The sequence below is a fragment of the Nicotiana sylvestris genome, chromosome 8 (assembly GCF_000393655.2).
Source record: "Nicotiana sylvestris chromosome 8, ASM39365v2, whole genome shotgun sequence".
NCBI lineage: Eukaryota > Viridiplantae > Streptophyta > Magnoliopsida > Solanales > Solanaceae > Nicotiana > Nicotiana sylvestris.
In genome coordinates this window covers 39,747,359-39,765,186 of record NC_091064.1, presented here as the reverse complement: position 1 = coordinate 39,765,186, position 17,828 = coordinate 39,747,359, and the positions used below count along the sequence as shown (strand labels likewise).

Sequence of the window (17,828 nt, the reverse complement as noted above, 5' to 3'; positions counted from 1 at the left end):
ACACACTCATAAACAAGACTCTACTAGACACGGCTTGTAGACTCCCTAGGAAATAACTGCTCTGATACCACTTTTTGTCACGACCCAAACCGATGGGCCGGAATGGGCACCTGGTACCTTACTCAACCGAGTACCAACGTAACGTATCTTTCTTAATACATCATCATATACACATGCATACGGGCCTAATAGGCCAACATAATCCTTTATAAACCTACTTATAGGGCTCTCGACCTGTCTATCGGGACCTGCGGGCATGAAACGTAGCGTCCCCAGGCAAAAGGGATGTCAGTACGAATAATGTACCGAGTATGTAAGGCACATATATAAATACATGAGAGATATGGAAGACATATAGAGTACATGACTCAACCTGTATGTCAGAATAACTTTGTAAATCATAAATTACTTTTAACGTTATGCATATGCATATGAATGTCATGTCATGCATAGGTACATGTTTCATAATATCATCAGCCTCTAAGGGCATCCCATTATATCAGATCAGCCACTATTGGCAAAATCATCATCGTATACCAGCTGATCAGGTGGTGGTGCGTATATAACGCCATAACCTTTCCCATATCCCATATACATATATACATACATATATACGTGTATATAATGACGTTTGAATCATATTTACATATATATGCGTATATAACGCCGTTTGAATCATGTTTCGGCCACTGTGGGCATTATCATCATCATATACCAACTGATCAGGTGGTGGTGCGTAACGCTGTAACATTTTTCCATATCCTATATACATATATTTATATATATACGCGTATATAATGCCATCTGGTCATAGGTCAATGCACATGAATGTAATGCATGAAAAGTACGTCAATAAAATCATTCGGAAGGTTATAAGACCACTTTGCCTCTTGAGCAATATCATAAAGTAACATCTTTTCAACTTTCGTATTTTTCTAAGACCCATGAACAGATGATAAAATATTATGACACATGGGAATTAAAGAACATGGATATTTCTATTACTTCTATGAGTAGAGTCACTTATGGAATTTGTGCATTTGCACGTTTTTTTCATATCGTATGGATCATGCCAAAAGAAAGAAGGGGTAGCCTTAACATACCTGGAGTAGGGAAAACTCTGTATTATATTCTTGGAGAAGATTGCACCGTACTCCTGTAGAACAACAAAATTTTACGTTGCTACGATTCTAACAATTCTAATTGGAATTGTTTTGTGCAAGACTTTTCGTTGGATTTCTTCTATTTGCAAAAATTTGTGTTTCTGTATAAATCCTTAAGAATTGCTAATGTTTCATGCCATCTTATGGTTTAACGTTTCTGACAGTGAGAATGGAAAATGGCAAATGCCAAGTAGTGATCACAAAGTAAGGTAGAGTTGTATAGTTCATTTCCTTACCTTCAAAGTCAAAACTTGTGATACAGACGAAAGTACTGTAATTTTGCTCCTTGCTAATTATCTTGATTTTGGAAAAGTCTCATGCTTCTCCACTAAAGATGTCAAGAGTTCCTTACGTGTAAGAATGAATTGTCACTTAATCTAGTGATTATTTGTATAACTTGCCACATAGTATAATAACTTGATGAGTCATTCTTGGGCTTAATGGGTGCTGCCACGTGGAAGTTTTTGTAAAGCTTATCCAAAAAAATTATCCACTTATTGGTTAACTGGGTAGTGTCATGTTACCCGATAATTAACCAATTACCCGCATGATTGAAAATTATTTCCATTTACTTAAAATACTAATGTTTTTTCACATACCTTATATACCTTACTATCATGGTCATGTGGTACCTTGTATGGTACTTGTCCATAAATACTGGATATTTTAGCTCGGCCCATATTTTATCCCAAAATACTAGATTTCAACGAAATTCATTTTCTTCCACTTGCTTTCCCTCTCACATTTACTAATTTATTCATAACTTACAATCCTTATAATCTCCAAATAATCTTTTCCTTGGACTGATGCCAATTACCTTACAACAAATTCAACGCACAATACTACAGGGTCCAACATCGTCGTAATGTAGTACTGCGGGATGTGACATCTCACTCCCGGGCTCTCATTAATTTATTTATGGCGTATTTTCATGTATGAAAATATGGGGTATAACACGCTCGTCCTCGAGCGAGTCAAGAAACATACCTGAAGCCTCAAACAAGTGAGGATATCGGCTCCACATCTCTCGCTCGGTCTCCCAAGTAGCTTCCTCCATGGCCGACCTCTCCACTGCACTTTTACCGAAGATATATCCTTTGACCTCAATTTTTGAACCTGACGACCCAAAATAGCCACTGGCTCCACATCAAAGGTCAAATCATCATCCAACTGAACCATGCTTAAATCCAAAACATGGGACGCGTCCCCAATATACTTCCGGAGCATAGAAACATGAAATACCGGATGCACACTCGACAAGCTGGGTGGCAAAGCAAGCATATAAGACACCTCCCCAATCCTCCTAAGTACCTCAAAAGGTCCAATGAATCGTGGACTCAACTTTCCTTTCTTTCCAAATCTCTTAACACCCTTCATGGGCGAAACCTTCAGCAAGACCTTCTCACCAACCATGTAGGATACATCTCGAACTTTTCGGTTCGCATAACTCTTCTGGCGTGACTATGTTGTACGAAGCCTTTCATGAATCACCTTCACCTTCTCTAAGGCATCCTAAACCAAATCTGTCCCCAATAGCCTAGCCTCGCCGTGCTCGAACCAACCAACTGGCGATCTACACCGCCTCCCATACAAAGACTCATACGGAGCCATCTGAATACTCGACTGGTAGCTGTTGTTGTAGGCAAACTCTGCAAACGGAAAAAAATCATCCCATGAACCTCCAAAATCGATGACACAAGCACGCAACATGTCCTCCAATATCTGAATAGTACGCTCGGACTGTCCGTCCGTCTGAGGATGAAATGTTGTGTTCAACTCCACCTGAGTACCCAACTCTCTCTGAACGGCTCTCCAAAACTGTGAAGTAAACTGAGTACCTCTATCTGAGATAATAGAAATTGGAAAACCATGCAACCGAACAATCTCCCAGATATAAATCCCTGCTAACCGCTCTGAAGAATAGGTAGTACATACAGGAATGAAGTGCGCGGACTTGGTTAGCCGATCCACAATCACCCAAATAGCATCAAATTTCTTCGAAGTCCATGGAAGTCCAACAACAAAGTCCATAGTGATCATCTCCCACTTCCACTCGGGAATAACCATCTGCTGAAGTAAGCTACCCGGTCTCTAATGCTCATATTTCACCTGCTGACAATTGAGACACCGAGCTACAAATCCCACAATATCTTTCTTCATTATTCTCAACCAATAGTGCTTCCTCAAATCTTGATACATCTTCGCGGCACCCGGATGAATATAATACCGTGAGCTGTAGGCCTCTTCCAGATCAATTCTCTAAGCCCATCCACATTGGGCACACAAATCTGGCCCTGCATCCGCAACACACCATCATCATCGATGGTCACATCTCTGGCATTATCATGCTGAACTTTGTCCTGAAGGACAAGCAAGTGCGGATCATCATACTGGAGCTCTCTGATGCGATCATATAAGGAAGACCGAGAAACCACGAAACCCAACACCCGACGGGGCTCCGAAATATCTAGTCTCACAAACCGATTGGCCAATGCCTTAACATCAATTGCAAAGGTTCTCTCCCCAACTGGAATGTACGCTAAACTCCCCATACTTACTGCCTTTCGGCTCAAAGCATCGGCCACTACATTGGCTTTTCCCGGATGATACAGAATAGTAATATCATAATCCTTAAGAAATTCTAGCTATCACCGCTACCTCAAATTAAGATCCTTCTACTTGAACAAATGCTGAAGACTGCGATGATCCGTGAATACTTCATAAGATACGCCATACAAATAGTGCCTCCAAATTTTCAATGCATGAACTGTGGCAGCCAACTCCAAATCATGAACAGGGTAGTTCTTCTCATGGGGTTTCAACTGACGAAAAGCATAAGCAATCACTCTACCCTCCTGAATCAATACACAGCCAATTCCAACTCTCGAAGCATCACAATATACAGTGTATGAACCTGAAGCTGATGGCAAAACCAACACTAGAGCTATGATCAAAGCTATCTTGAGCTTCTAAAAGCTCTCTTCACACTCATCTGACCATACAAATGGTGCACCCTTCTGAGTCAACATGGTCAAGGGCGATGCAATGGATGAAAATCCCTGAATAAACCGGAGATAATAGCCTGCTAACCCAAGAGAGCTACGAATCTTTGTGGCTGAGGATGGTTTAGGCCAACTCTGAACCGCCTCTATCTTCTTTGGATTAACCTGGATACCCTCGTAGGACACTATACGTCCAAAGAATGCCACTAAACCGAGCCAGAACTCACACTTGGAGAACTTCGCATAAAGCATCTCCTCCCTCAATCTTTGCAACACTACACGCAAATGCTCTGCGTTCTCCTCCTGACTACGCGAGTACTCCAGAATATCATCAATGAATACAATGACGAATGAATCCAAAAAAGGCTGAAATACACTGTTCATCAAATGCATGAACGATGTTGGGCATTAGTTAGCCCTAAAGACATGACAAGAAACTCATAGTGACCATATCTAGTCCTGAAAGCAGACTTAGGAATATCTGAATCCCTGATCTTCAACTGGTGATAGCTCGAACGGAGATCAATCTTGGAGAACACACTCGCTCCCTAAAACTGATCAAATAAGTCATCAATGCGAGGCAAAGGATACTTGTTCTTCACTGTTACTTTATTTAATTGCCTGTAATCAATGCACATTCTCATCGTGCCATCTTTCTTTTTCACAAATAAAAATGGCGCACCCCAAAGTGACACACTAGGCCGAATGAACCCCTTATATAGGAGTTCCTGAAGATGCTCTTTTAACTCTTTCAATTCTGCTAGTACCATATGATATGGCGGAATGGAAATGGGCTGAGTGCCCAGCACTAGGTCAATACCAAAAATCAATATCCCTGTCCGGCGGCATGCCTGACAGGTCTGCAGGAAATACATCGGGAAAATCCCTCACAACTGGGACATAATCAATACTAGGAGTCTCAGCTCCAACATCTCGCACAAAAGCTAGATATGACAGACAACCCTTCCCAACCATACGCTGGGCTTTCAAGAAAGAAATCACTCTGCTAGAAACATAATCAGTCACACCACGCCACTCGATCTGTGGTACACCCGGCATAGCCAAAGTAACTGTCTTAGCATGACAGTCTAGAATAGCATGACACGGAGATAACCAATCCATGCCCAAAATAACATCAAAGTCCATCATGCTCAATAGCAATAGATCAACTCGGGTCTCCAAACCCCCAATAGTCACAACACATGACTAGTACACACGGTTCACAAAAATAGTATTGCCCACCGGGGTAGATACATGAACAGGTAAAGAAAGAAAATCCCGGGGCGTACCCAAATAATGAGCAAAATATGAGGGCACATAAGAATAGGTGGAACCGGGATCAAATAATACAGCAGCATCTCTGTGGCAGACTGAGACAATGCTTGTGATGACAACATCTGAAGCAATGGCATCTGTCTGGCCTGGAATAGCATAGAAACTGGCCTGGCCACTGCCTGATCGACCTCCCCCTCTGGGGCGACCCCTGACTGCCTGACCTCCACCCCTAGCTGGCTGGGCGGGTGGTAAAATAACTGGAGCGGAAGTCGAGGGCTGACCCCTCTGCTTATATTGAACATCATGAAGTCGAGGACACTGTCTCCTCATATGCCCAAATGCTCCACACTCGTAACAACTACTCGGTGCTGGAGGTAGGGACTGAAGGGAACCTCTAGCACTAGAAGGACTAGTAGAATGACCTGCCACGAAAGAACCCTGTACTGATGGAGCACGAGATGAACTCTAAACTGGGAGGGCACTTAGTGAAGGCTGACCCTGCTGAGAACCATGATAACCACGACCTGAAGATCCCCCGCGATACTCTGGATGGGCCGATTGAGCGAGCATGAAAGAATGTCCTCTACCATGCTGGAATTGGCCCCTAGACGGAGCACCACTGAAACTACCAAAACCTCGAGGCCTCTTGGCCTCCCTCTCCTCTCTATCCTGCCGGCGAGCCGTCTCAATCTCTCGAGTAATATCAGCCAAAGTTTAGTTCTTGGATCAACCAAAGTCGCACGACAAGAATTTCAAGAATATGAAGTTTTTCCTAAAGGTTCTGCAGCCTCTCGAGGATAAATACAGACGGCTCCGTACCGATCCGCGAGACTCTACTAAACTGGCTCATACTCGCGAGACCTATGTAACCTAGGCTCTGATACCAACTTGTCATGACCCCAATCCCGATCGTGATGGTGCCCAACACGATGCTAGGCAAGCCCAACCAATTACCACTCACAATCCCTTCTTATTAGAATTCATTACCAATTTTCAGAAGTAGATACCAATTTAATATAAGTAGAAGTCTGAAATAAAAGATTGAAATATGTGGAAGGCCATAATGAAATCTCTACAAATGCCCAATGATCTGGTGTCACAAGTCTGAGCCTCTAATACAAGGTTTCAACAGTGTAATGCAGAAATATGTCTAAAATGCGGAATAGTAAAGATAGATAGAGGGAGAAATCGGGTCTGCGGACGCCATGCAGCTAGCTCGATAACTCCGATGAAAAATTGAACGGTAGGAAAGCTCGCTCTACACCTTAGGGACACCTGTACCTGCACACACGGTACAGGGAGTAATGTGAGTACTCCGACCCAGTGAGTAATAACAATAAATAATGGCTAACGGTATGAAATCACGTAAAGGCACTAAGAAGTTCTATATCAAAGCAGTAAAACCATTTAAAGAGCAAGTAGTAAAGAAAATTGAATGAAACTCTTTGAACCAGGTGAAAACAGGTAATTTAACAGGCATTAATCCAGTATAAATTTGCTCCTCGAGCATTTTTGTTCATTTACTTATTTCTTACCCTCAATACTCAATTCATATAATTCTTACAATAACCGAAATCGAAACATATATATATACCGCTGCGGCGTACAGCCCGATCCGTATATCGCTGTGGCGCATAGCCCGATCCATAATAATAATAGTCAACTGCACTCACTGGGGGTGTGTAGACTCCGGAGGGGCTCCTACAGCCCAAGCGCTATATTGCTGCGGCGTGTAGCCTGAAAAATATAAGTATTTGTTGTGGCGTGCAGCCCGATCCAATATATGTATTTGCATATTTGATGCGGCGCGCAGCCCGGTCCATATAAGTATTTGCTGCGGCGTGCAGCCCGATTCAATATATTTATTTGCTGCGGCGTGCAGCCCGGTCCATATAAGTATTTGCTACAGCGTGCAGCCCGATCCAATATCATATATAATATCCTCACTATTGGGTCCTCAACCCTCTCAGTCATTATAATCACAGCCTCTCGGGCACAATAATATAAGGTAGGGATCTCAGCCCACATATTTCTCTCATTTATGGTTAATATTTCATAACCCGGTTCATATCATTTTTAAACAATTAGAAACATGACTGAGGATATGATTTTTAGCAAATAAGTGAGGAAAACCAGTCAAAAATCCCATAAGGGTTCTACAGGTCGGCACAAGGCCCCAAACATGGCAACTAGCCCAAGTCAGGATGACAATGCATAAGTCTCAGTCAAAATGTAGTGAAAATATCAATTGGGATGGACCAAGTCACAATCCCCAGTAGCAATGAACCCCACGCTCATCACGCAGCGTGTGTCTCATCTCAGTATAGCACTACGTTGTGCAAAATCCGGGGTTTCAAACCATCAGGACATCATTTAAAATCATTACTCACCTCAAACTGGCCAAAGCTCTAGCTCGCTATGCCCTTGCCTCTCAAATTGGCCTCCTCACGCGTCGAATCTGACCAAAATCACAATGAACATATCACATTATGATAAAGAAACAATACCCAATCGAAAACAATCAAAAAATATCAAAATTCTCGAAATTGGCAAAACCCGAGCCTCGGTCCCACTTCTCAAAATTCAAAAAATTTTACATCATCGGGTTCCTTATCTCCCCACGAGTTCATACATACCAAAAGTTCTCAAATCCAACCCCAAATGATCCTCCAAATCCCCAATCAAAATCTCAAAATCCCAAGCCCTATTTCTTCCATTTTTAGCAAGAATTCAATGATTTTCTAGGTGGATTTCACAATATAAATGAGTTTTAGATCCGAAATTCTTACCTCCAAACGTTTATCCTTGAATCCCTCTTCAATATCCTTCAAAAGCTCTCAAAATGATCAATTATGGCAGAAAAATGGACTCAAATCGCGGACAAGAGGACTTAAAAACCTTCTGCCCAGGCTTCATCGAGGTGTATCTTGCGCTGTGCAGGTTGCACATCCTCTTACCATTTTCCCTGTTGAACACCTTCTGTTAAAATGCCTATAACTCCTTGTGGAAATATCCAAATGACAAACAGTTTGAATATTTAAAAACTAGACGCGAAGATATTTCATTTTATAGGTTGTACACCATATACCTCTTTATGTATTCCGAGATATGAGCTTCTAAAATGCATCAGAAAATTCTTTCAAAACTGATCCACCAGCCATATTCAGTTCATCATAACTTTCTGATAGAATATCCAAATCATGAATGTTTTAACTTTCTGGAAACTAGAATGCAAGGGAAACAACTTTCATGTGTTTAGCGTTTTCTGATTCCTTATATATTTCAATATATGAGCTTCCAAACTAGACTCCTCGCACCAGAAATTTTCTGGTGCACAGCTGAAGCTAAACAAAAATGTGCTACTTTTTCAAAGATGAAATAGTCCGTTTAACCACCCGAAATTCACCCGAGGCCACTGGGACCTCAACAAAAAGCACCAACACACAACATCATCCAAACTTGTTCCAATCATCAAAACACCTCAACTAATAGCAAAACCATCAAATTACATTGAATTCAAGCCTAAGTTCTTCTAAAACTCCCAAAACACGCATTCGATCAAAAACCCAACCAAACCACGTCCGAATGACCTGAAATTTAGCACACATATCCCAAATCACATAACAAAGCTACAACAACTCTCGGAATTCTATTCCGACTCCCGGATCAAAATCTCGCCTATCAACCGGAAATCGCCAAAATTCTAACTTCGCCAATTCATGCCAAATTCTACACCGGACCTCCAAAACCACTTCTGATCATACTCCTAAGTCACAAATTACCTCCCGGAGCTAACCGAACCATCAGAATTCACATCCAAGCCGTCTAACTCATAAGTCAATATCCGGTTGACTTTTCCAACTTAAGCCTTCCTAAAAGAGACTAAGTATCTCATTTCCTACCAAAACCACTCCAAATCAACTCGATCACACAAGATACAGATAACGAAGCATGAAGAAATAGAAAATGGGAAAAATGGGGCGGTAACTCATGAGACGACAGGCCGAGTTGTCACACTAACGTCCCTTTTGTCGGGGGCACTACATTTGTTTTATGAATGTAGGTGGCTCCATTGCGGATAGTGCCGATCGCGCATAGCGGAGTACCTTCTTCTCAAAGTTTTGGTGAGCCCCTTTCTTCTTCAAGGGGTTATATTGTACATCTTCTTATTTTGGACTTTCACTTTTGAGGCATACCCAGCGCCTTATTGTCGGCATTGTTATCACGTTTTTTGTATCCTTAGATGCTCCGTAGATGTTTGTGTGGGTTATTTATGGGAATTGGATAGGTCAATGAACCATGTTGTAACCTTGTACTCTTGCTTTCTTCTACACTATAACTTGTATGGAACCTTGGAAGTTTAACCACGTTTTAAATGTTGTGATATAAAATGAACTAAGATGTTGAATGTACTATCTTTTCTAGTTTAAATAAAGGTAAGCATGGCTTCCTTATTCCTATCGAGTTGGGTAGATAGCGGTTGATAAGGCTTGCTCAGTTGGGTTCACTCGATTGAGCGTCGTTCGCGCCTCCCGAAGTTGGGGCGTGACAAACTTGGTATCAGAGCCTAAGGTGTTAAAGTATCCTAGGATGTCTCGAAGCCGTGTCTAGTAGAGTCCTTATTATCGGTGTGTTGTCGACCACATCTATAAGTTGGAGGCTACACGAACATTTAGGAATGTTACCCTTCTTCAACACTCCAGATCGTGCGAGAAAGCTTGACAATAAGATTGTCTTCTAACTCGTGCATTGAGATTCAAGATAAGTTTAAACGTTCTTTTGTCTATTTCAAGTAATGTTGTCATATGGAATGACAAATGGGAAAAGGCCTGAATATTAAGGAGATGGCACATGTATCGTGTTGAACGAATGGTACGAATATATGATATACGTACAGTGTACCAGAATCATAATTTATTCGAGAAAAGTGTTAAAAATGATTACCACCTCTAAAAAAACATTGAATTGATAAGTGCTATATAAGCTTGAATAGCACATGTGGATAGTGCGAGAAGTATGTAAATGATCCTAAGGTGTAAAAGAAAATTTGTTGTATAAGCATGTGATATATCGAAGGCATGACTAAGAGAGTAATGAAAAACATGCAGGTCTCTTACGGGAGATAAGAAGATATGAAAGGAGAGTCAATTGAACCCTGATGAGAAGACCCGTGTACATCGAACTTTATAAAAATCCAGAAGTGTACGAACTGATATTACACTCCGAAAGGATATTGATATAAGGAATTGAAATCCCAAGCCCATGTGGCTGAATAAGAGCAGAGAACTTATGAGGTTAATACCATTGTTACTTCAATCTCCCTAATAGTCGAACATATATGTGAGGGATAGAGAAATGAAACATATGTCCATGAAGTTGCTAAATTCAAGACTTGTGTCAAAATCCGGGACATTCGCCCTAAGTGGGGGAGGAAGGGCCACAGTAAGGCCACTTAAATACAATGAAACAAGAGTAATACCATGTAGCTATGATGTTTGAGTATTTTGTTGAAGACATGCGTAGTCTAGAAAAGTGATAATGGATAACGTGATTATCTGAAAGGGTATGTTAATGGTACACTACTAGCACCCCAAAATAAGGGTGGAAGGTTAAGGAAGGTAAATTCTTCACACATGGCAATGTGGATGATAGGGTTAACGATCCTAGAAACTAAGAGTATGTTTGTAAAGGGATTTTATACTTGTTAGAGGGTCAGGAACAATGGAACCTAAGTAAGTACTATAGGTCAAATGTGGAAGGTTGCGAGTTTTTAGAATGGGTTAATCATAGATCTGTGATTTAACCAAAGTACCAAGGCGTTAAGAAAGGTGGAACAAGTGGGAGAAATATATATGATGCTATAATAACCCAAGAGGGTATTTGGGCTTGATGGAGAGCCTCTAGAGAATTTTACAAGCAAAGAAGTGTTAAGTGATATGACGATGAACACACTTTCCCACTGATATCCTAATAAGAGTTAAGAGGTGAGATGTATGAAAAAAAATTAAGGAAAAAGACCACGTAACGTATGGAAGAGTGCGTGGCTATTCACTAACTAGGAATAATGAGGCGAGAAGAAATGGGAAGAAAATCTATAAATTGAGATGTCCATGGTTATCGCAAAATAGTTCATGTCAGAATGGTGGACTCGCCTGGAGCACAAGTGCTAATAGAAGGTATAAAGGACTAACCGTAATGCTACCAACTTGGGTGACACTGTATGGTAACTAAAGGAGCTAGAGATAGTTCATGTCTATATATAATGGAAAGTGAGACTACTGGTGGTGAAGTTATGGTATGATAAACTCATTAAACCAGGCACAATGATATTACAAGTTCACGGGAGGTAGACAAGTGTGTGGTAAAATAAGGCCATCAATTATGAGTTATGAGCAAAATAGAATGGGAATGAATATTCCAGTTAGAAAGAAAATATGGTACCAGCATATTGTTCGGGCCAGTGGTGCTTTCTGAATTAAATATGTATGAAGAGTGTTGATATGTGTTTTGGGAAGTGTTGAACAGTAAAGAGAGATCATGAGAATATTCACAAAGGGAAAGTGGAGTGGTTTCTTAAATCCTATAATGCACACAAGGAGGAAAGAGGTTGACCAGGAAAGGTCTGAGCACAATGTTACATTAGATTTGATGTAATGACATGCATGTTGATGATATTAAGGTGTGTGCGCAGGCTAGAAGATGTTATTCCTTTGAAATAGAAGGTTCTATAAGAAAACTCATTCAATAATGTCTTTTGTTGAGAATTTGGAAGAGGTAGTTGCAAGTATTCACAGGAGATTGTAACCATATCAGGGAAATTATAGTAGAACTCGATTCTTGCGAGGTCTTATGTAAGAGAAATGTGATAAAGATGTTTCACTAATGATTCAACATGTTAAGGTGATAGTTTATGCCTCTAGGTAACCCAAGAATCATGAAATGAACTATCCGACACATGACTTAGAACTTGCGGCGGTAGTTTTGTATAAAGATTTGGAGACATTATGTGTATGGGGTCCACGTTGATGTATTTATGAACCACAAGATCCTTCAATATATTTTTTAAACAAAAGGAATTGAATCTCAGAGAGGATGGTTCGGGTTACTCAAGGACTATGATATTGAGATTCTCTATCACCCAGGAAAGGCTAATGTTATAGCGGATGCTCTTAGTTGAAAATCTATGGGCGTATTGGCTCATTTGGAGGCATATCAGAGGTCGTTGGCCAGGGAGGTTCACCAGTGGGCTAGTTTGGGAGTTCGTCTGGCGGACTCTAATGAAGGAGGAGTGATTGTGCAGAATAGGGCTGAATCATCGCTTGTGACGGAAGTGAAAGAGAAGCAATTCTATGATCCATTGTTAGCACTACTAAAAGAGGGGATTCATAAACACAAGACCACAACTTTTTCCCTTGGCATGGATGATGGTACCCCACAGTACGAAGGCTGCCTATGTGTTCCGGATATTGACGGTCTTCGGGAAAGGATTTTGGCAGAAGCTCACACTTCTAGGTATTCCGTACACCCAAGTTCTACAAAAATGTATCATGATCTCAAAGAAGTTTATTGGTGGAATAACATGAAAAGGTATGTGGCGGACTTTGTGGCAAAATGTCTGAACTGTCAGCAAGTGAAGGCTGAACATCAAAGGCCTGGAAGAATGTTAAAAAGCACAGAAATTCCAATGGGAAATGATCAATATGGATTTTGTGGTAGGATTACTGCGCACTACATGCAAGTTTGACTCAATTTGGGTAACTGTGGATCGACTCACGAAATCAGCATGCTTCTTTCCAATCAAATCTACTGACACAACGGAACTATATGCTCAACTTTATATCCAAGAAATAGCCAGGTTGCCTAACACTCCAATCTCAATCATTTCAGATCGAGGGGCTCAATTCACGGCAAACTTTTGGAAGAAATCTCAGCAAGGTTTGGGTGCTCAAGTAAATCATAGTACAACCTTCCATCCACAAACTAATGGGCAGCCAGAGCGGACCATTCTGATGCTTGAGGATATGTTGTGTGCTTGTGTTCTTTATTTCAAAGGTAGCTGGGATGACCATTTGCCATTCATAGAATTTGCTTACAACAACAGCTTCCATGCTAGTATCTAGATGGCACCATTTGAGGCACTGTATGGTAGGAGATGCAGGTCTCCCATTGGGTGGTTCGAGGTTGGAGAAGCAGAATTGATAGGGCCAGACCTCGTGCATCAGGCCATGGAGAAAGTCAAGATTATTAAGGAGAGGTTGAAAACTGCTCAGAGTCTCCAAAAGTCTTATTTGGACATTTGTCGCAGAGATTTGGAGTTCAAAGAAGATGATTGGCTATTTATGAAGGTTTCCCCCATGAAGGACATCATGCGATTCGGGAAGAAAGGGAAATTAAGTCCGAGGTATGTCGGACTGTACAGAATTATTCAGAGGATTGGTCAGGTGGCATACAAGCTCGAGCTACCACCCGAGATGTCGTTGGTACATCCGGTCTTCCATGTGTCTATGTTGAAGAAGGTAGTGGGAGATTCGTCCGCTATTGTACCAATTGAAGCTATTGAGGTTAATGAAGAACTATCTTATGAAGAAATTCCAGTTGCCATTCTTGATAAGCAAGTCCTAAAATTGAGAAATAAGGAAATTTCCTTTGTAAAAGTGTTATGGCGGAACCAGCAGGTTGAGAAAGCCACTTGGGAAACCGAGGAAGAAATGAGAAAGAAGTACCCACATTTGTTTGAATAGTTATGTAATAGCTTTCATGCATTTGGTTCCTATGAACTCTTATCTTTTGATTTGATCTATGCTAAACTATTCCATTCTTGTTATATAGGTTGCCTATGCGGCCATGGTTGGTGTTGTACAAGTTATGTTATGTCTATGGAACATGTATATGCTATTAGGGTATGTATCTGGGGCCCTCTGACAGGTAGATAGTCCTAGTTACGAAGGAAACTCTGGCAAAATTTTCGGAAATTTAAGGAGTTAGCCAAATTTGGGGCTGTTGATATATTTCATGATGTGAAAAAGTAGAAGATACATAAGGATGGCTAATGAATGAACATTTATCTTCATTCGAGGACGAATGATCTTAAGCGGCGGAGAATGTAAAGCCCTAGAAAATTTTACTTAGTAATTTAAGATTTCATGGTGCCAAGGTAGGCTAATTATTTTATCTTGCGTGCAAATGAGGATTAATGATATTATGGATATCATTTGGATATGGTAATAAGTGTATAAGTCTTATTATAACTGATTTGGGGTCTAAGGAGAAGCCTAAGTCTAAGACAAGTTGGAAAATTACCAAATAGACTAAAGTTGTAAATGAGTACACACAAGACCTCACTTTGGACAAGTATATCTCTATTTATATAAGGTTTTGTGCGATGCACAACCTATCAAATGAAAGGTTATTGAGTCTAGTTTCCAACTCTTCAAACCGTTTGTCATTTGGACACACCTACCAGAAGTTATGACAAAATTACCAAAGCAGCGCAGAATTTTACACTACCGCGGCGCCCCATGCATCGTGCCTGTAGGAATTCTAGAATGGTCCGAAATTTCAATTACAAACATATTTTGAACAGACGCCCCGCACCCCAGGGCGCCCCACACGTCGCGGCTATACAAAATCATTTTTTTTAAGACCCGAACCCCATTTCATTTAACTCATTTTGGGGTTCATTATTTTGGGGATTTCTGGAGCTTTTAGAGATAGGGGAGAGCATATCTAGAGAGAGGAAGAAGCTCAAGTGCCTTGTTCATAAAAAAAAAATCTTATTCAAGCCCTGAAATCCAACAAAAAATCCTTCAAGTTATTCATCAAAGTGGTAAGATTCTACACCCTAATCCTTAATTTCTAATTTAAGCTAAAGGCGGGTATTTATCAATAAAGTTTGTGGGTATTGGAGTTGTTATCTTGTTTGCATGTGTTATCAAAAGGTGTAGGAACATGGTTGAGCTAAAAATGGAAAAGTATAGATTGTGGGTTGATAAAATCCTCTATAAAAGGACCATAAAGATTTAACGCTCATATGGTGTTCGATAAAATGCTCAAATGAGCTAGAATTATGAATATCTTCCTAATTTGTGTTCAATTTTGTTATGTCTCGAAGTAGATGGGCATTGCTAGAATTTTCGGAACGTTGTAGTAACTTAAGGAAAAGCTCTTTGAGGTATGTATGGCTAAAACCCCCTTTTATTAGAAATTGAGCTTTGTTGGCGTTATTTCGCATTAATTGATTTGCAATTAACTACACATATACATGAAGGATGTGCCTCAATGTGAGTAATGTACCATTCTTGATAATTAGAGAAGTATGAAGAATACAATTATGTGTTGAAATGCTTAGGCTATAAGCCAAGATAGAAACTGAGAATTATTCATGCTAGCTATGTGCCCACTTACCTGTACTGCAACTTGAATTACTTTTGTATATGCCTATGATCACAACCTGCAAGATGAATACTGAAAATGGAAAACGATGTGATAATGGTGGCCCTGAGTGCCAAGGAATTGATATGATATATATATGAAATAAAGATTCAGATGTGATGACTAATGAGAAAGATATATATGAAATAAAGATTCAAATGTGATGACTAATGAGAAAGGAGCAACGCCTAGATAAGGCGGCCTAGCCGATCGGGTCGTGATCGGACACCATGCCGCACACATGGTGGTAATGTGCTGATATTGAATTCCGGATAAGGGAAATGAAATAGTGATTGAGATATATGCCTCCAATGAGGCAACCTAGCCGGTCGAGTCGTGATCGGACTCCGCTCAAGATAGCAGTGGTATTGAGAAAAGTGATGAAGATATGAAAGAAATGCCCCAAACTAAGTTTTGGAAATTATATGAAGGATTGAATGAATTCCATATTTGATTTACTCATGTGATTTAGTTGTATTTGCTTGATAGTTCTTTCTAGTAAAATGGTGTTTAGTTTAACATACTAGTGCTATTCGATGGCACTAATGTCCCTTTTACTGGGGGCGCTACATTTTTTTTATGAATGTAGGTGGTTCCATTGCAGATAGTGCCGATCGCGCATAGAGGAGTACCTTCTTCTCAAAGTCTTGGTGATCCCCTTTCTCCTTCAACGGGTTATATTGTACATCTTCTTATTTTGGACTTTCACTTTTTGAGGTATAGCCGGGGCCTTGTTGCCGGCATTGTTATCACGTCTTTTGTATCCTGAGAGGCTCCGTAGATGTTTGTGTGGGTTATGTATGGGTATTGGATAGGTCAATGGACCATGTTGTAACCTTGTACTCTTGTTTTCTTCTACACTATAACTTATATGGAACCTTGGAAGTTTAACCACGTTTTAAATGTTGAGATATAAAATGAACTAAGATGTTTAATGTACTATATTTTCTAGTTTAAATAAAGGTAAGCATGGCTTATTTATTCCTATCGAGTTGGGTAGATAGCGGTTGATAAGGCTTGCTCAGTTGGGTTCACTCGATTGAGCGCCGGTCGCGCCTCCCGAAGATGGGGCGTGACATAAGCACACTTGGAGGTACTTTTATCATGTCTGCATGTATCTGGCAGCGGTGGCAATTCTGGACATACTGGATGCAGTCCGTTTCCATAGTTATCCAAAAGTAACCAGCTCGGAGTATCTTTTTTGCTAAGACAAAATCGTTCATATGTGAACCGCAGGTCCCGGCGTGAATTTCCTCTAGTAACCTGGGTTCTTCTTTTGCGTCGACACACCTTAGTAATCCCAAATTAGGAGTCCTCCTATACAGGATTCCTCCGCCATTAAAGAAATTATTGCACAACTTCCGAAGTGTGCGTTTCTAAGTAGGATTTTTAAGCTCTGGGTACTCTCTTTTTGCCAAATATTCCTTGATATCATGAAACCAAGGCTTTCTGTTTGCTTCTTCTTCAACATGGGCACAATAAGCCAGCTAATAATGGATTTTCACTGGAATGGGATCAATGAAGTTTTTGTCTTGATGTTGTATCATGGATGATAGGGTAGCCAATGCATTAGCGAACTCATTCTGGACTCTAGGAACATGTTGGAACTCCATTTTTGTGAACCTCTTCCTCAATTCCTATGTATGATGCAGGTACGGGAGTATCTTGGAGTTCTTGGCCGCCCATTCTTCTCGGACCTGATGTATGAGTAGATATGAATCTCCGATCAATAACAACTCTTGAATGTTCATGTCAATGGTCATCTTGAGCCCTATAATGCAAGCTTTATATTCGACCATGTTGTTGGTGCACGAGAACCTGAGTTTGGCAGACACCGGATAATTTTGACCGGTTCACGATACTAGGACTGCTCCTATGCCAACTCCCTTGAAATTTACCGCTCCGTCCAAAAACATTCTCCAACCATCATAGGAATCTACAATGTTTTCTCCTATGA

The 17,828-nt window shown here is 40.6% G+C and overlaps 1 protein-coding gene across 1 annotated transcript; it reads left to right on the top strand.

Annotated features, from left to right (window-relative positions):
- The first annotated feature begins 13,665 nt into the window (after window positions 1-13,665).
- Window positions 13,666-14,181, top strand: LOC138874931 (uncharacterized). Its single transcript, XM_070153731.1, has one exon. The coding sequence runs from the start codon at window positions 13,666-13,668 to the stop codon at window positions 14,179-14,181; it is 516 nt and encodes a 171-aa protein (XP_070009832.1).
- Window positions 14,182-17,828: the final 3,647 nt, after the last annotated feature.